This window comes from Oenanthe melanoleuca, chromosome 4 (genome assembly GCF_029582105.1).
Source record: "Oenanthe melanoleuca isolate GR-GAL-2019-014 chromosome 4, OMel1.0, whole genome shotgun sequence".
Taxonomy (NCBI): Eukaryota; Metazoa; Chordata; class Aves; order Passeriformes; family Muscicapidae; genus Oenanthe; species Oenanthe melanoleuca.
The window spans coordinates 43,272,967-43,293,763 of NC_079337.1; the positions used below are offsets into that span (position 1 = coordinate 43,272,967).

At 38.2% G+C, this 20,797-nt stretch overlaps 2 protein-coding genes across 2 annotated transcripts in view; both read right to left on the minus strand.

The window, feature by feature from the left end:
- SRD5A3 (steroid 5 alpha-reductase 3) overlaps window positions 1-20,797 on the minus strand; it is a 390,804-nt gene that overhangs the window by 75,076 nt on the left and 294,931 nt on the right. The window lies entirely within an intron of this gene.
- Window positions 1-20,797, minus strand: part of CRACD (capping protein inhibiting regulator of actin dynamics) — a 124,220-nt gene that overhangs the window by 48,797 nt on the left and 54,626 nt on the right. The window contains exons 2-3 of the mRNA XM_056490186.1: window positions 17,854-17,996; window positions 4,756-4,827 (exon numbers count right to left, since the gene is read on the minus strand). Coding sequence (XP_056346161.1) covers window positions 4,756-4,780 — 25 coding nt within the window. The 5' untranslated portion in view covers window positions 4,781-4,827; window positions 17,854-17,996. The remainder of the gene's footprint in view (window positions 1-4,755; window positions 4,828-17,853; window positions 17,997-20,797) is intronic.

Sequence of the window (20,797 nt, forward strand, 5' to 3'; positions counted from 1 at the left end):
AACACTACACATATCTGCTCCCTGGCTGATGGACTTGCACCAACAGTTTGAGTTTAAGTGTTTCAGACTAAACTGAAAATTAGCTAATGGCAACTGATCTGCTGAATCACCTGAGAAATCACTGTTATTGATGTTCCAACAAATGCTGAATTAAAATGAGTGCAGTCACTTACACATAAACAAAGTTGTCTTGTAGTTGCATACAGCAGATCACTGATGAATTTGGAATGAAAAACTAAAAGACTTCTGGAAGAATGCATACCTGGCATTATATGTATGCATATATATGTATATTCATTAACAGGGGGGCAGCTGCTACTTTTAAGGTGTAACTTTGGAAATCACAGTCAAATATGTGACTAAAAAGTGTTAAATTATCTGTACTTGGGTTTGGTAAACAGATTCCTGCAAGGGCATCACCCACATTGTATCCAAAGCTTCACTAATGGTAAGGCAGTCCAGAGAGTATGTGGATAGCCACTTAATCAAACAAGAGAAAATAAGAGAGCAGAGACATTTTGCAGAATCATAGAATCATTTAGGTTGGAGAGGAATTTTGAGATCATCAAGTCTAGCCTATGACCTAACACCACCTTATCAACTACACCATGGCACTGAGTGCCATATTCAGTCTTTTCCTTAACACCTTCAGGGATGGTGACTCCACCACCTTCCTGGACAGCCCATTCCAATGCCCAATCAACCCTTCTGTGAAGAACTTCTTCCTAATGTCCAGCTTAAACCTCCCCTGACTCAGTTAGACCATCCTCTTGTCCTGTCACTGCTTACCTGGGAGAAGAGACCCACTCCAACACAGCTACAGCCCCCACTACTTTGTAATAAACAGCTATTTGAATGGCTTTTTAAAATACTGTAATATTCTTACTAAGCTCTTCTAAAGGCACAGGGAAGTGTTTTCACCAGTTTGATTTGAAGCATTCAAACCAAAGTGCAAGGGGACACTGGATAGAAGCTGAAAGGGGCTATCTACCTGTGTCTGCTCCTCCTCAAGGTGCCTTGGGGATCTGCACATCCATGCAATTCATAGCCAGCTGCAAGCCCTGCCAGCTGGCCTGTGTTTCAGCACTTAAGGCAGTCCACTGCTTCACATCACTGTGAAGGAGGCCAAAAGCCCCTTAACCAAAGGATTTGAAATTAGCTGGGACCAAGAAAGAGGGAAGAAAGAACGGCTGTTAAAATGCATGCAAGGTCCCATGAAGGATCAGAAGATACAGCATTCTGTGTTGCTTCCTAGCAAATGCTTACTTAAACTGTCTGCTACAAAACTTTCTGTAGAAAAGTCCTCAGATCCCCCAAGAAACAAACTCTCTGACAGACACCCCCTTTGCAGCCATGGTGGAAACAGCTCCCACAGCACAGCAGGATCCCAAGCAGCAGCTCTGAAGACCTCTGGGGAGCACTCACAGAGGCACCACCAGCATCACTTGGCCTCTACCAGAGCCAGCCCAAACTGGAGGGGGAAGAGGGCTTACTTTGCTTTGTTTCTTTTAGTGAAAACAGTTTTTGTCCCATAATCCACAGCAGGGAAAAACAAAGTGGCTGTAAAGTGTTACAGTCAAGGGCACAGCCTCCAAGGCAGCCTTGCCAAACCAGGGCTTGCTCTCCTCTGCTGGAATGGGCCCCATGCCATAGCCTGTAGGTGCTGAGGACCTGACCTCAGTGTGAGCAGCTGTGTGTCCCTGCCCTGCCCTCCTGGGCCATGCCACCAGACCAGTAAGGTTTGTTTTACCTGCTCCTTGGGATGCCTGAGCACCCTTGGCAGTGTCAGCCTCTCATTATCCTCCAGCACCCAGCCACCAGCTGGGGCAAGGGCAGCCAGGGCAGCTGGTCAGCCCTGCCCCAGGCTCTGCTCTGAAATGGGACAGGCACTCTGCTCCACAGGATAAAGAGGACACCTCATTTAGGGAAGCAGCATTCCAGAATAAGAATTTAAGGTAGTCTGTCATGGGAGAAGAACATTAAGAGATTGCATCTTTGGAGTAAAACAGTGAGATTTTAATCTCACTATATAGCAAGAAAAAGTAAACAGGAGGACAAAAGTCAACTGGCTTGAGATGTCTAATTAGTTCATGAAGCATTTTACTGGAAGTATAATTTTAGAGGTATAGCAAAGCAAGAGGTACTAATTAGTTGAAACTCATTAAGTTGTTTAGTAATTTAGGAAAAATGAATGCAGACATAGCAAGGTTGGTACAGACAAGGATTCCACATAGCTGAGTGTTACATTTCCAACAGCAGCCAGTCTGCTCAAGCAGCAGAGAAGTAATTTGCAATTCAGTCCTGACCCATGGGGACAGGCAGGCAGACCATGCATTCCAGCTTTTCTGAAAGAAACATTAAAAGACAAAAATAATGAATGCCTTCACTACAAATGACCAGGTGAGACAAGTGGTGTTTGTCTCCACACATGAGCTATTAAAACTTCATGTTCCATCTATAAAAGCATCATTATCCTAAGTAGAGAGATTTTGAATATATAAATCAGCTGTGTTCACATTCACATCTTTCAGATTTCTGCTAATACTTATGCAGGAGTAAGGTAAGTCATACTTACCTCTCTATAAAATGTATCCTTCTTAGGGAAATAGAAACAAACAAACATCCCAGGTAAGATATTACAGGCAAGATTTTAATTGCATAATGTTTTCAAAACCTGCTTTTTATCCAGGATAAGTTTGTTGAGCAGGAGGGAGTTCAGAAACCATTGCACATACTAGGATAGAAAAGGGACTTAAAACAAAGACAGGATAAAGCCCTAGCAGGGAAGCAGGTTCTGTGAACAAGACCTCCAAAGCATGCAGAAATGTCATCACTCATTCCAGCTGGAAGGCTGGCAAGCTGTAGGTATTCTCTGCCTTTCTGCTTTTATACCATCCATGAAACACAAGTACCCTGAGAGAAACCATTTGTCATTCAGCTAATCCTTTTTCAATTACACAAGGCAATGTTATAAGCAAAGATATCCCAGAACTGCAACTTTCAGACAAGTATCACAATGACATTGAATCAGACTCATCCCTACAGCTGTGTGCCAGGGCTTTTTAAGCCTCTACTTTACAGAGATCCACCACAAACCCAGTGTAAGGCAAGGCAAGACAGCAATGCACCATTTTGCCTGGTGCTAACTGTAGAGCAAATGATTCCCTATAAAAGCAGACACCAAATTCTGGGAAAGTCTGGGCCTGGAATTTGCAGCTCATTTATGGCTTAACTAATAACAGCCAATACAAGTGCAAAAGCCACATGAGAAACAGAGTTTCCTTCCCACAGTCCACTGGTGAAACTGCCCACAAAAAGAAAACGATAAAAGTCTGAAAACTTCACAAAAGTAAATTCTTTTCTTTGTACTGAATGGACATGCTGTACTCCCACTCCTTCACAAAGGAAGTTAAGAGCTTCTTTGTGTCAAGCCTACTCTCTTTTTCTCCACAAAATAGAAATGAAAGAGCCATGTGAATTATTAACAGATGACAACAGAGAGCTAGCCAGGTATTTCAAACACTTGTGTCTCTTCTTCCTACATGAATTCCTCAACGGTTCATGCAAAGTAAGTCTTATTACTACTACCATAATTTAACTCTGTAATTGGAGCTGATTAAATAACTAATTGAGAAGTAAAGGCTTTTTTTACATTCCTTTCCTTCTCCTTTCTTTCCCTGGGAGAGCATTCGACCTGACTGTCAGTGACAGGGGGGCTTCTGAAGGGCACTTGGTGATCAAGTGAGAGTCTTTTCCCCTCTTAATGCCTTTTCAGTACCACAAGCTCATGCAGAACATCATGTAATCCAGTGGAAACAGAGACACCATTTACTTCTGAGCTGGAATAGACATATAATGGGGAAATCTGAAAACAGACTAAAGATTTAGTCATATTACAGTGTTAACCATCACCTCCTGGTAAAAGCAAGTCTTGTTCATTACAAACACTTTTGATGTCCCCTCTTCCCCAAACTCCCCCTCCCCAACACCCCCTGCCCCAAACAAAGACCCAAGCAGGACACCACTACATGAATCCAACACCATTGCTTGACAGCATGCTTGCTATTTACACATAAGTACAAACTTAACACTGCTTCAGTCCATTCACATTTAACTCCAATAAATCCTGAATTTGTCCAAGAATCCCTGCAAATCCAATGCAAAAAATAAAAATGAAATTATGTTAAGTCAGTATCAGAGATCTGAAAGATATTTGAGAACTGACAAAACAAAACCTATCAAAATTAAAACTACACTAGTAAGCTTTAAAATTACAAGCTTTTTGACAACTTGGAAAAATAATCCAGATGACCATAAAAAAGCACATATTTTTCTATTTACTTAAAAATTTACATCCATAAACTCCAAACATTCATCAGTTAAAAGGAACATTTCAAAAGGTATGGTAAAAGCACAGCATCTGACATAACACAAAAGGAGGAGTAAAGTTTCCCACAGTGGAGCAGAAACCCCCAAGTGATGCCTCAGGGAATTACCTGCAAAAACATTAACCAGAATAACTTCTCTGGTTCGAATTTGCCTGTGCTTCACACACACACTGTTTATTCTACCTGCCACCAAAATGGACAAAAGCAGCACAGACATTAGCAGCAGCTCCTACTCAAAAACAAGAAGCACAGCACATTCCCCCCTCAGCCAGCTCCCCGCTGAAAGTGTTCCAGACTAAGCCACAACAACTTAACAGTGAGCTTTGGAATGACAGGACATCATGTGCTCCATCAGCCAAGTACTTACAAGGTTTCTTAAACAAATTGATCATGCCTACAATTTCAGACGAAGTCAGAGAAACTTCAGACTTGATTTTCTCTGAGGAAGAAACAGAAGCCATGAAATCACCAAAGAGAAGGACTTGTTTGGCTATTTTTGTTGTGATTTTAAAGAGAATTCTGAAGGATATATTATAATATTGTCAGAACATATTGTAGGAACAGCCTTATAAATTAAGCTGGGCGTGTATTTCAGCACTCTGTTCTTATTTAGCACTTTCCCTGTGGAAAATGCTAAGGGAGGTTTCAACTAACAACAGCCAAGATGATTTCAGATTGATAGATTAGACTTCCCAGCTGATCTTTGTTTTGGTATATTAGTTTATAGAACTGCTTTTTGCTCAGTCTTCCCCAACCACAAAGCCAAAAATAGCTTACCTTTCCCACAATTGCAATGTGGTATACTGGGACTACTAGGCAACTCTTTATGGGTGCTATAAATAGATGCAGTGGTTTTTTAAAAAGTAAGAAAAATCCTGATATTATATTATCCATGTTTTTATCTTTGCAAGAACAGCTTAATGTCAATAACTACCATGACATCTCAAGGCTGGGTTTTCCAAGAAAATTTGTGCTAGACACCAGTATTTCCTGAAGCATCCTACAGCACCATGAAAGGGAGACAATCATAAACAATCTATATTATTCATCATGAAAGAAGTAACAATGATGCAAATTCCTCTTAGAAAGCAATAAAGTTTTGAATAAATCCTAAAAGGGCTTCATTATGCAGTTCTCAGACAGCACAGGCTGAGCCAAATCCTACTGCAGTACCACTCTGTGCCCTGGATAGATCTTCCCATGGCTCCAGTAGCTCCTTTTGCAGAGTTCCAGTCTTCCACAAACAGATCTAAGCAACCAGGACTTAAGGGAAAACATACCCAGTAAAGCTAGGCTCCCAAATCCCAGTTTGGCAGAGAAATGGGAGATCTAATTTTCAAATCTCCTGGGAACCAGGTAGCTTATCATGCAGTAAAATCCTCTACAGGAAATTAATGTTTTAGTGATGCCTTTTAGAATCTTGCTTGGTGTTTGTTCAAAATCATGTCTTACAAGTTCTATCCAAAGACCAGCAAAAAGTTCCTAAGCTTGGGCCTTCATATCCCAGAGGTGTTTAGACCAAAAAGTTTCTCATAAAATGTAGGATTTAGACAAAATCATGGTTTCTCAATGTGAAACCAAAGTTTATGGTTGTCATCTAGTTTCAGCAGTAGTCCTTGGCATTTTCATATCAATTGCAGAGACTCTTGAAGCAAGATAAAGCCTTCAACAGAGAGGAGTTTTAATTAATCTATTGTACACAGTGTATTTAATAGTATCTGATTTTTCAAATCTCCCTCTGTGTCAATTAAAAATAGTGTATGTGGAGAAACACTGAAGAATCCCAGGCTGCTCAGCAGTCCCTTTTTTTTCTAAGCACTGTAAATACAGACATACAGAATAATTCCCTTAAACACAGACAAATGGGATTGAACTGGAAATGAGAGAAGATAAAATAAAGAGCTTGAGAGTAATACCCCCCTGTTGCTTTCTCCTCTGAGGTATCTCATGCAGATTTGTTTTGGCAGATATACCAAGATTTATGTGTAATTATGACTTCACCAACTTCTTTCTTTAGGGACACATTTTATTTCACTAACAGTATATTCTCAGGACCCAAGAGAATGACTTTCACACAATTTAACTTTTAATTAAAAAGAGCTTAAAAAAAAAGAAAAAGGAGAATAGAAAGATGAAATTGCTCTGGTCTGACAAAATGCATGATCAAGATTCTCTTCAGAATATAAACCACTTCACCCAGCTCCCTCAAGTCTTCCTCCCACAGCACAATGCTGGATCTAGCATCCCTCCTAATAACCAGCAAACCAGGATTAATTAGGACCATGAGAGTTTACAACAGGACTTGGGACCATTACAGGCTACACAGGTACCTGAGCAAACACTCTCTGGTGTGGTCACTGCCCTGAGCACATTCTGCAGCTGTTCAGGTCTTTTGCACTTCAAGCCCCATGACTAAGATTCACCTGGTGAATATTACATTACTGAGAAGCACTGGTGCCTCTCTCAGAGGCACTGCCTCATCTAGCACCAAAGTTGGAGGTGCATGAGTGACCACAAACAGCCTGCTAGCTGAGGGCAATTAGCAGTGTTTAATCATCACACAAGGTTAGCAAAGGACTTTTTGTGCCAGCAGAAGAGAAGCAGCATCACACAGATAGCAGGCATGAAGATAAGTGGTGGACAATCTGGTAATGAAGAGGCAGAAGCCACTCTCCCCATAATTTCCTAATATCAGCTTTATCTCTGTCACACCCAAACTGCCTGCTCACAGTGTCACAGCCTTTCTCTGTTTAAGCAGGGAGGAAAATTGACACATAGGCTTTTGTTACACATCAAAACATTAAATGAAACAGGATTAAAAGGTGAAGTGACAAAACCAAACAGTTCAAAATCTAAAAAGTATTTTCCTTCCATTTTCTTACATGCAAATAGGTTTTAATAGTTGAAAGTGTAATGCAATAGACATTTAAAGGTCTTAGTTTTCCCCCAGACAACTCCAGTTCATGTAAATCCTGTAAAAAATTTAGGCACATAGTGTGTTTCACTTTTACATCATCTTATGCAGACAGCAATTAAATAATTTACATCACTGAATTGGTAGCAATGTAATGCATGATGCCAAACTGAAATTTTTGCCTCATCTTGCCAGCTTAATTTACTTCAATTTTCATCTTGATTTATTTTCAATGCAACAGGAAATGGAGGCAGTGGGACTTAAAAAGCTTGTTGTATATAATTGTAGATATGGAGGTTATTAATGCAAGCATAGATTTGGCATAGGAACTAAACCTTTAACTCAGGAAGCACACTTGGTCAGAAAACTTACCTGGTTGTTAAAAACCCCACAGATCACCAACTCACTCAAGTGCTCCAAAGCTACATGCAGACAGAGGACAATAATGAAGCTAGTAAAAGAAGTCAAGGGAGAGTGGAGAGAATGAAACCAGGCAAAAACCACTGGAGCCAGGAAGTTTCAGATGAGCGGTTAATGGTACAAAAGATGGGATTTATTATTTAGAGAAACATTTCCCACAGGAACTACTCAGGAGGTGACAGTTCTCAGGCAAAGTAGTTGGAATCTTATTTCTCATGTGCCCCTGAAATGCTGGAGGTCCAAATGGAAAAACTTTCAATTTAGCATAAAAAACCTGTCAATATATGGCATTTGCAATGTAGTTACCTAATCTCCTTCTTCAAACCAACTCTACTAAGTGTGACCAGCAAGGCTGGAGCCTGCTGAGTGAGCTTTGAGGAAGACTTATTTTGTTTCCTTGAGAGTGGACAGGTGCCCCCCTTTCAGCAGACAGTCCCAGCAGCACAGTCCTCAGCAAAAACAGAAACATAAAGGGCTGAAGGGAGCAGCATCTCCCTGCAGGTGTGCACCTGTGCCCTGGAGCAAGCACAGACTGCAGAGTGCATGCTAACACAGCCCATGACATGCCCTTCTGAAGGCAGACAAGGAATGCAATTTGTCAGAGTTTTCCACACAATACTTCTCTGAAGTGCTGACTTTGTGCAGGCAAAGGCAAAATGATAATTTTTTAATGTCTTTACCAGAAGTCTCAGTTGGAGTGAGGCATGTCTTGCATTAATCAGCATCCTTCCATCAAAATGAAGCCTGATAAGTATTGCTTATCTTTTTAAGCCACAAACCCTGTTTAATATTGCTCTATTATTGTCTTATCTATGAGCAGCTAAATTTCTGCCAGGTTGGTTCAACTAACCAACTTACATTGCTGTGATTCTGACATTTCAAAAAAAAAATCTTACACAACCAGAGCAGAAATAAAAACACTTGAGCAGCTGAAAGAGTAGAGCTGAATAAGGAGCTCTACAAAACAGGAACAAATTTAGGAATAATGAGGTCACCCCACACCTCAACACACATGAAGTTATTCTGTTCACTCACATAACTTCACATTTGGTAGTAGCCACAAAATACCACACCAATTTAAAGAGACAGGAGCATTTTTAATGCTTTAGCTAATTAGACAATAATTTACACAGAATATTACCATCATGTGTTCCCCTTCCAGGTTTCTTCTGGCTTGACAGATGAAGAGAGAACCAAAAAGGGTGAAAAATGTTTCTCTCTCCCAGTGTCCTCCAAGTGAGACACCCCTAAATCTGGGCATGTGGTTGCAGCTCCAGAGCATCAAGCAATCATGGGCATTTAGGGTGCCTCAGAAACATCTTGTGCCTGCTCAAGCACCCAGGTGTTGCTGTGGTGGCAGCATGAAAGGTCTGCTTCTCATCAGGTGTTCTGGATTTACAGCCTTTCTTATGCCAGAAATCTGCAGTTTGATCTTTATTTAGCAAGGGAGAGATATACTATTAGCTTCCCTCCAAACTGTCAAGTCACACAAGGTAAAATTAAGAGCCACAAGGTCTGGCAGTGCCAGTGTTAAGGATTCCTGGCTGTTCAGGGAGGTGAGGACCAGGGAGAGGCAGGAAGGCAAGGAGAGACCTATGTTCAAGTAACCAAACAGGAATGAACAACCAAGAAGTGGTCAAGTAAGTGAGGGATCCACACAAGCTTAAACCAGTTTGACTCTTCACCAGATTGGTGATATCTGTGCAGCCAAGAACTGGGTTGTTTGTGTTTTGGATTTATTAAAAAAGCAGACCCAGAGACCATGCCTTTTTTTTTTTTTTTTTTTTTTTTTTTTTTTTTTTTTTAATAGAGAGAGGAGTACAGCAGTCTCCATCTAATAAAAGAAATTTCTAGATGTCAAAAATTGTTCAAAAAGCATCACTACCTACTGAGATAAAGCATGACAGTGCTATCCCTAAAAGGGAGCTGGTATCTAAGCAAACACAGATTGGAATCACTGACTCATCCACCCTGGGCCTTTAAGGCAAATGGATGAAGGGCTGACAGAAGGAAGAGAGGGGAGAGGAAAATAAGGAAGCATAGAGAATTTAAACAATATTAGCTACAAGTGAATCCTAAATAAAGATTAAAATCACTGCCTGGTGGATTTTGGGACTTCTGAAATCATGGTCATGAAGTTAACAGAAAGCTGGCAGTTCACCATTTAAGATGACTTTTATGAGGAAAACTTTCAGCAGTGTTTAACTTTTGAGAGCTACCATTGCATAGTTCTTCCAAGCTTCTTAAAAACATAAGGAGAAACTGGCATTTAGTGGAAGCATCTAAAAATCACCACTCCCATTTCATGATTAACTCAACTATCTGTTCTAATATAAACAAAAAGTCTTTCCCCAATTTCTACTGTTAATACATCCTGCTGGCTCCAACACAATCAAGCACTCCTAAGGAAGGTGAATAGTCCAGGTCTTTTCTGTTGCACTCATGGGATAAATATCACTGGTGGAAGGATCTAGGAAGATCATGTTCATCTAGATTTTAGTTAGTTGAATATAAATTACAAATCTTTAAAGCTAGAGAAAGCATTGTTAACTTCTGCTTCTGTAACTAGTTCTCAACACAGGTCAGATTTCTTTGCAGATTAAGAGGCATTTCAGTCTTCTTAGGAAATGTTTTAACCTTTTCAGCATTAAGGTTTCCATAAGAATGTTCAGTATCTCTTCATTCACACATATTCTGTCAAATCCCTCAATAGAATGAATTGTAGGCTTTTCCATTTACAACTTCATATAGACATCACAAAGGCAATATAAATTTCCCTTATGCACCTAATATGAATTGCAAGTAACTAAGCTATTGAGGATAAGGATTGCCTTTCATTTTCATATGACAGTCTTTCAAAATGTATTATCAGGCCTGTAACCTCTAAAGTTGCTGGGCCGGTTTCCTTGGAAAAGTCCAAGTATCCATGAGGGCAGCCTATTTAATCATTTCAGCAGAAGTGAAATATATAGTTGGTATTATATTCACTAACAATTTCTGAAGCTGACACACCCAAAACCCAGCTGAAGGATTCAGTTTAATTTACCCTCAAGCAACTTCCTGAACTGAAATCTAAAAGAGTTATTTTGTTCATGATCTGGTTTTCCATAATTCCTTCCTACATTTCTATCACTGGAGATTTCCTTAGTGCAGCTTTGTTTTATACCTTAGCAAAGGAATTCCAATAAATTTGGGAGCAGAAAAGATTACATATGGAATCCTTAAAGACAAGTTTGTCTTTCAGTACTAAACTTTAATTTTTGAAGTGAGGCTATAGAAGAATGAAATGAGTAGGTTGTTTAGGAGTCTCTGAGTGGCTAAAAAAAATGTGGCTAGGCAAAGTTTAGATTCAGTATCAGGATAAGTTTCCAAACAGAGTATATTAAATAACTGGACACATACATGAAGTGCAGATACATTCACCTTAACAAGGTACTCAGAAATACAATTAAATTAACAATTTTGCTCTCAAAAGAGGAAGACAAGATAACTTGAATACCATATTGCTTCTTAGAGACAATTTCTAGGACTCTGTGGTTCAAATACTAGAATTAAGCTGATCATTGCTACAGCTTGAAATAATGGGAAAGAAAACAAAAAAAAAAAAAAAAAAAAAAGAAAGAAAGAAAAGCAAGTAAGGAAGAAAGCACTAAGTCAATCCCTGCAGTAAAAGCCCTTAACTTAGAATTCCTACACAAATACTTGGGTCTTGTTATCTCAAGTGTTCAGATATGCTCCAGATTATGTAAGACACTGGGTGACCCACTTGCAGTGAGAAAGAGCTGCAAGACCAGCCTGGTCAGATCTACATTTTTTTAGACACAAGCAGATTCAGACACAAGCAGATCCCTTGCAGTAATTTATGAGGAAGGAAGAGGTTTCCTCTGTAAATAAACTGAAAATGTGTTCTGTCTCTTTAATTTACAACTGAAAACCTGGTTCATTTTTACAGTACCTAAACCATCAGTACCCAGTACCTCAGACTGAACATTTTGGTTAGTCTCTCTTTCAGCTGCAGCCATTGTATTTTGTGGGTGGTTGTGGTTTGGGTTTGTTGTTTGGTTTCTTTTTTTAAATGTTACTGAAACAAGGAATATAGCACAACACATTTATATCACCATTGAGATTTTGAAATCAAGCACAATGTAAATTCTCCCTTATCTTTAAACCATGCACTAAAGTGTCTTGTATTTTAGGCTGATTTGGAACGATGCAGTAGCAGCATTGAAAGGGTACAACAGTCATTACATTTCATTAGAGCTCTTTAACAATGTGAGAATTACAGCTGCACTTCATAACAAGGACCAGTAAGTAAAACCTCCAAGGAATTGCAGAACTCTGTAATAAGAAAGTCACATTGTACAGGACATGTTTTTCTTCATACTGTCTGCATTCCTTCCTCTGATCACTAATGGAAACTAATAACATTAAATGTTTATTTAATAAATACTTTAATTATAAATAACATTTCTATTTAACACAACAAACAAATAGTGCCATACATGAGCACTAGATAGCTTAATAGTATTAAACAGTTTCATAGTATAAGCACTGTATTAATTACCTGAATGCTGCAGAAGCACAAGAGCTTATTTTCTTCAGATTACATTATCTAGTTTCATGTTTTCCACATTCTAAATTTCACCAAAGAATAAAGAACTACTTTAATAGGCTCAATAAAATACACTTTTATTACCTATGTTACATAGGAGCATTATAATGTCACATTGTATCTTCTAGATCTGAAAATACAACAGCCATTAATAATTACAGCATTTGTCCTCTTTAAAACATAGATTAAAATAGCAGTTTAAAATCCTTGAAGAGTTTTTCTAGGAAAATTTGCCTTTGGTTTATACATCTTTTGTACTCTTGCTTCATCTACAGAACCAATCTTTGATTTTGGGAAGAAGTCCCACTTTTGCACAATACATGCAATATAGAAATTACAGAAGACACAAACCAGCACTATATGATATTGTTTTAGCCTGAGTTTATCAATAAAAATCAATCACCTCAGTAGGATCCTGCAGTGGGATGAATTATCCAACAGGATAGTACAGGAGAGTTCAGCTCCCCTTCTGACCTAAGGATAAGGACAATGGAGCTGAAGAAAGACCTTGTCTTGGAGACACCCCTGCCTGCTCTCAGCTCACAGCACTGCAGATCTCCAAGAAGCTTTTTAAAAGCTGCCTAAGTCTATGAGCTGCATTTCAGCTGAGAAATTCATTTGGATGTAGTGGAGGAAGGTCACAGGGAATTTTAGGTCCTTGAATACAGACCAGATAGTCAGACTGCTGCCAAAACAACATTTAACATGACATTTTGTGATTAGCTCTGTAAATACTTTTCTGTTTTCTACTTCCTAGAGAACTTTATTTCTCTCCATCCTAGTCAGCCACTGAAGCCCAGGGTTATAGTGAGCCTTCAACTCAAGAAAACTAAGTCATATTAAAATTAAGCACGTGAGTGTCTTTTCCTGACTTTTCTAAGATTATTAACCACTGTCAGATGCCTAAGGCAGAACAACACAAACACACATATCACATTAGCAAAGTCAAATCAGGATTTGTGTCAATTTTTCCTGTCTTAATCCTATGAACCTGAATTCCTAAGTACTCTTAAGATGCAAATTTGAACTTTGAAACTGTAATGTAGGAGCAGCAATGAAAAAAGTATTACCATAGGGAATGCTTTAATTGACCCAGTTCTAAAAGTAGTAGAGGAAGCATAAATCACCTTTTGCCCTCAGATAATTTTTCCTACAGTACTTTTCAATGATATTCTCTCAGAACTCAGCACAGAAGAAATTAAAACAATGTAGTCTAGAGAATAACTAAGCCTGAATCCATTGTTGTCAGGAAGATGACAAAAATAACAACCAAAACAGAAGCTAATCCTAATTTTGCAAACATGGTTTCTGGCCTTGTGAAAATATTGCCTTGTCAAAAAAAACTCAAGAATCATCAAGTTTCAGAGTTTGGTCCCCAATTTAAGATATAAACTGATCCAAAATACTTCCTGTGAGCATGGAAATATTGCTTAGAATGAGTCAATCTAATTAGGAAAAAATAATTTCAATTCCAATTATAACTTGGTGACCAAAAGAAAGAAAAATATTTAATTAGAATCAAGCTATACTATTGCAATCAAACCACTTTACAAGAATTAGCTCTGCCTTAGAACATATTATATATTTAATTTTCCTAAAGTTCCTGTTCTGTATTAAGTACAAACATTCAAAAACATACAGGTATTTAGAGGCTGAATATAAATACTCCTCTGATTTTAACATAAATATACCATCCATCTAATCCAAAGGAAGCAAAAGCAGAAAAAACTATTGCAAATTATCAAGACAAGTTCTTGCATATTGGGCACCTTCCTCAAGGAACAGAGCAGATGCAGATGTTATATATTGGGAAGATAAAGGAACATGAAAAATGTGCCATGACAACTTCTTTTGCTCATTGTTGTTTTGTTTAGAGTTGTCATACCATTATTTCAAAGGGAGTAGATCAACAATAACCTGCTCTGGTATTAGCTTTCAGAGGAAATTTCTGCAGAAGGAGCTGGAGCCTTTTGCTTCATTCTGTCCAGGCTCTCTGGAAGATCCCAAAATTTTCAGGTGTAGCTTGCATATTATAACAAATCTACTTACTGCCCTCCCACTTTCCTGCCAGTAATAGTTAAAAAACAAAATCTCTGAATCTCCAAAACCTTACTGGCTGCCAGCTTGGTAAATATCAGGCATGGATCTCACAACTCTTATCAAGAGAAGGACTAGGTGTCTAGACTGAGAAACTGGTAACCTCCAATGCTGTGTGTGATGGACACAGAGAGAAATACACCCAAACAAGAGATTCCCCAAATGGTATAAGGAACAATTATTGGATATTTACACTATAGGTTTCAGATCATCAAAATCTTTAGCATTTTCACAGCACTTATTGCCCTATGACAATTAGCAGATGGATGAAACCATCCCAGTTTTCAGCTCCTGCTGCAATGTTCTGCAGATGGTGTGATATGCTGAACTTACTAATTAATTGCATAGCAGAAATTACTTCCCATGGAACTGTGAACAACCTTCTTTTCAGATTGCTGCAACTCCCAGCCATCCTCTTCACTGTTCTTCTCAGGTGATGGAGCCAACAAAGGCATTGATCCTTTCTAAGTACAGCACAGGGAGGGCCACAAGGCACACAGGTGTGGCTACTGTAACACAGGTGAGTTTTTAGAGTTTTCCACATAATGTAAGGATGAAGCTATCCAGCTGAGCTCCACTGCCCCAGGTCCCAGTCCTGCACAGAGGCACCAGGTGAACAAAACATGGACTGAATAAGCAAATTTCTCAGGTGTGTGGGGTCACTCCCTTGCTGGGCTAGAATGAGGATGTGACACTTCTGCACAAAAACAAGTGATGGTTGAATTGCAGAAAAGCAGGAAGTCAGAATCCATTTACAGTGAAAGACTTCCCAGCTGGGTTTGTGATTTTAAATTTGAGAAGACAACCAATTTGTTCACATTAATATGTAGAGGTTTCACAAATCAAGGGACTTTTCATGTTGAGGTTTATCACTAAAATTCGTTGCAAGAATAACACAGGAGAAGTCCAAAAATCTAGAAAGTGAATAATGAACAAATGCTACAACATAACATTGGCTAAACCAGGGTCTTTCTTCTTGGCAGGACCTCTTCTTCATTAAAATAGGAAATAGATTATTTGCATAGCTAGTTACTGAACAGTGACTCTTTTCAGAAAATTTTTGTTATTTTTACTTCCTCTGAAGTGACTGAAAGGACACAGCCAAATGAATCCATAGTCATCAGGTATTGTAACAAAGAAATTTAAATTGGGCAAGCGTAAAGAATAGGAGAAGCAAAATCAGGAGAACAAGAAATTGCAGAATAAAGGGGGGAAAACTTTGGATGATACAAATGAAATAAAAAAAAAAATAATAGAATATAAAAGAACAAGGATTTCCTGTTCTTCCACTTTTTCAAAGAATGGGGAAAGAAATGCAAAAACTCTTTAATGGAAAATACCTTAAAGGGAAACTGAAATCTCTGGAGAAGCTGACTAGGATCACCAGTAAATGTGAGTCTGACAAACATTTTAGCTTAGAAAATGTGAAATGGTGGGATGAACTAGGAAAAAAATTGTCTGCATTAGGAAAAAACCAAAATATTAGATTTAATAAACTTGTTCAAAAATTGACTAAGACTACATTCACAAATGATTTGCAGAGAATCACATGGATTAAGCAAAATCTCTGCTAACTGCAAATTATTTTCCAAAAAGGTTTGGACTTTTTCTGCAGTAAAAAGCAGAATATTCTAACAACAGGATATGTGGGTGGGTTATGAAAGAACACTGGGTACACTGTCAGAAAAATAACACAGCTTTAATTCTCTTGGAAGAAATATTATATGCAAATTCTATACAGAAACATACATCTTGCATATTTTAGTTTTGAAATTTGTATTAGTCAATCTGGACCTGATATTTTACCTGACCACCCTCACAGACTGGTCTTTGAACATCTTTAATTTAAGCCAATGGGTATTGTATCTTTCTGGGCAAAATATAAAGCATGCTATTTGAAAAAGGCTGTACTGCTTGCAAAAATGAAGTCTATTCAAAGGAAACAGAGGGTAGTTCAGAATCTGTAATCCTTGCATACAAATGGCACAGAAATATGAGGTTAGAGAGGGCAGGTAGGAAACATCCTGCACTCACAGAGCATTTTCCATTGGTGCTGGCACACTTCTTACCCTTCTGCTTTGAAGAAATAAGAACATGCCCTGCCCATAATGCACTAACAGACCCCATCTCACAAACAGGTGTGTCACAAACATGTCTGTACCCTCAGCTGAGGTGTAGAAGGTTTTTATGGTAGAAAAACGTAATAATTACAGTAACTATCTCAAGAAAACAGAACATTTGGTTCTCAGTAGCAAGCCAACAAATTTCAGCTGATCATTTCAGAAGAGCTGTCAAAGAGATCTGCTTGTTATTTATTCTCTTGCCACATAAAACACCAGCCAAACATACATTTTGGCAAGACAGCCACAAGTCAGGACTTTTAGGTAACCAATGGTCTTTTGAATTTACAAGTTGATATGGGTTAGACAGAACAGATTCTCTAAAACCAAAATGACAACTTCAAAGAGCTGAATCATACTGTTTTGTGCAAAAGCAAAGACAGCATTTCCACATTAGATAGACCCCAAATCAAAATTTATAATATAAATTTTGCAGTATATTTATATTTATTATATATATATATATTATATTTATATAATATATATTTTTAAAATATAAATTTTGATTTATATGTCATGTAGAATAGGGTGGTCTCAAATGTGATGAACACATTCATCCTGGAACCATGTTATAGAATGGCTGCTATAGAAAGAAATTATAAACTATCATTCAGATTTTCAACATTCTATACAGAACAAAAAAAGAAAAAAAGGGGGGTGGGGTGAAAGAAAATCTGAATGGAAAAAATCCTCCACTGCTGTCACTCCACTTTCAGAGGAAACATGCAGGGTACAGTCTGTTTTAACTGTTTTCAGCTTTTTCCAGTACTTTTTAGAACTGAACCATCTAAGCAAGTGGAGTTTTAGCTATTTTGCAGATAACCAGTCAATCCAAAACCAAGCAGAAAGGGACGTGGTGCAGATTTGTCCTGATAAAAGCAAAAATTTCAGATTTACTCCTTAGCACTGATTCCCAGCAGCAGCATTCTACAAGCACACTGTGCATGTCTTGGCAAAGTGAGAGCTGCAGGGTACACTGAAAGCCACATAACACTTTGCATGGCTAAGAAAAACTTCTGTACTTGACATGAAAGATAATATTTGCTGGTTTTCACAGTGCTTTTTTTCCCCCCACAATACACACAAAAGTTACAAAACAAATAGTTTTCAGCTCAGGAACACATGCATTACATTCTTCCTTTTAAACAAAAATAATACTTTTTCCTAAGTTAGAATATGAAGGTTAAATAAATATCTTAGTGTTCAATTACCTAAATTTTCAGTTCTGCCTTTAACATAATGAATTGCTAAATGAAGATATTGCTTCCATTGTTAAAGGATCAGCAGAAAAACCTTTCTTACCTTTTTTAATGTGGGGTGTGGGATTTCCTAGTTTCACACAGTCTTGCACTCTCTCTGAAAGGGTTTTTTTTCTTCAATGTAAGTGAGCAGAAGTCAGGATATGCTGCTAGGGTCCAGTGGGTAATATTCTCCTCCCAGACTGCCTAGGTAAAAGTGGAAAAGAAAGAAATTTAGTTCAACTTTTTGAGGCAAACCTAAGAGTGAGCTTTTTTTTGTTTTCACTTTTTGGAACCCTGCTTATAAGTTGGGCAATTCCTGCCTGCGACATCTCTTGTAAATGGTTTGAAAAGTCTGCAGTCTAAAGAAACAACAAAAGAGAAAGAAGAAAAAAAAAAAAAGATATTGCAACCTGAGAAATTTTTCACTAGCTTTGAATTTCCCTCTGAGACTTTCCTACAAAATGGTCTTTCTTTCCTCTTTCTAATGAGTGAAATGGCAGCACTTTTTTATTTTTCCTTGCAGTCACATCCTGGAGTTCTAAATCAATTATATCTCAAGCAAAATATGTCACTGGTTTAACTGTAGTTTGGTTGAAATAATACTGTATACAACTCAAATTTCTTAAAAGGAAAAATTGATAACTTCTAAAAATTAAAATTTGAGCTTATAATATCTTTGGTTTTCCCTCTACTAGAGTATGGAGAAATAAGTTTTAACTATTTTTCTGGCAAAAATAACTAATTACCTTTTTAAATTAAAAACATATCTACTGCAAAAAACTTAATCTATTTGAGTATACTGCAAAACAGAAAAAAATTAAACAGGTGAAAACAACCTGCAAAATTGAACAGAGCAGCTACTTTTTAAACAGATTTTTTTATTCTGGTGCATTAGTTCCAAGTTTTACTTTGAAAAATTGAACTTTAATTTTCTGATTTTTGCCCTGGTATTATTAAAAAAAAATTCCTCAAAAGTTTTTGACTCTTTTCAGGGATTTTTATGCTTCCTTTTACATGTGGCTAGAAGGATCAGACAGGGATTTTGTATCCTATATCCTATTCTTATACTCTATCAGCTATTAAATAATATTTGCTATATTAATTCATCCTTCTATCCTTAGGCAGCCACAAAAAAGAATATTTTGTTGTAACAATGTAATTGATGTATAGGTTAAATCATGCTCCATTTGATGAGACAAGGATAGGTGTACATTTGGTTCTTGGCAATCAAATTGAGCTGCTTGCAAGAATTACATTATTGCTGCTGAAGTTCAAGGACTAAATGTTGGTGGGTGCTCTCAGGCTTCCAGGACAGATGATCTAGAACTGTACTTTTAGCAAGGCACCTGAACAAGACACTTTGTTTAAGCCAAGAAATGAGAAATTAGCACTCAGTTGACTCTGCAGTGCTCATAATATTCAGAATGTCTTGAAGGTGTGAATGAGAGATGAAGAAGCAATATGAAAAAATCCTGAGCTTGTCAGGCCAATTCTAAAAAAAAAAAAAAAAAAACCAACCCCACAAAAAAAACCTTTCAGATGACTACCCTCTTGTTTGTGGACACAAGAGGCAGCACTGACAGCAGCAAGTGCAATGGTCTGAGCATGGAAAGTTTGTGGCCTGCAGCAGGTCAGTGTGGTTCTGGCAAAACAGGTGGGAATGTATTTCCTTTGCCACCAGAAAGCACCTCCCAGGAATCACCTGCCAGTGCAAAGACCTCTGTTAGTTCACAGCATTAAATCCTGCACACATCCAAATGCCTCTCTGGCATCCCTGCCCTGCAGACGAAGTGCTGTTAACTGGCAGAGCAGAGAACATCTCTCAGTGCTAATTTCACATTTCCCTGCCCCTTCTGCTCCTCAGTGACTTATGGCAATTCAGGAACCAGGAGTTCAGTGCACCTGCAATAAGGAGCCTGCTGTGGCTGAGAGGCTTTGGGTCTGTCACCTTGCCTGCATCCCAAATGAAATCCACCAGCCCTTTATACAGAGTCAATTTTCCATTCTTCTGGGTAAGGTTTGGAAGCATGGGAGCAATGGGACAGCTTCTGAATTAGTTTATTGTTTGAATCAGAGTTCAAAGCACTTTGAACTCCTGGGTGTGAAACAAACCTTCATTGTTCAAGGTGCAAGGAAAAGAAACTTAAAGCACAGTCAGTGCAAACCATCAAGCCCAAGATGTGTACAAGGAGATGTCCTGGCAGTAACAGACAAACAGAAAAAGTCTTCCTTCCATTTACTAACACCTTTAATTCTCAGGGGAACACATGAAGACAGATGGATTGGGAAACATTTCAGTGAAAAGGGAAACTCCTGAAGACAGGCCAGCATGGAATATTTGGATCCTGAAAGAGTATTTCAGGAAACTGTTCTGTATGGTCCTTTTCTTACACAGCCATAAAATTGAATGCAGAATTAGAAATACATATTTCCAGCACAGAAAAAGCAGATGCACATTCTGCATGCACTTAGGGAAAATTACTATATCCCACAGTAATAAGCAGCTGATAGAAGCAATGATGCCAGACCCATGAAATTCTGAGCAGAATAGAAATCAGGAAATAAGAAGTACCCTCAGATTTTGTTTGAGAACACAGACCTCTCCATTGTGCATTTTATCTTTTCACAATCTATCCTTTACCTCAACACATAATAATAGCACAAAACTTTAGAACAGAGAAAGGCCATTATAAAGCAAATCCCTGAAAATACCTACTGTAAGGCTAGAGTTACAAGAGGTAAATTGATCAACTGGTCTATTTTCAGCATCTCAGACAATAGTTGTTCTTGTACCTAGTCCACACAGTTGTTATTTTGCCACACTACAGAAGACTAGTAGACAGTTTAGCATGGCAAACCATCAATTATTTGTCCACTAAAGGACCCCACTATATCTTTTCTCTCTGCTGATTAAGTCCCCATTCTTCTAAAAACATATTTCAACTTCTCAGGATAACTGAGTAACAGTCCAAAAGGAAGTATATTCAGTATACCACAGGTGAATA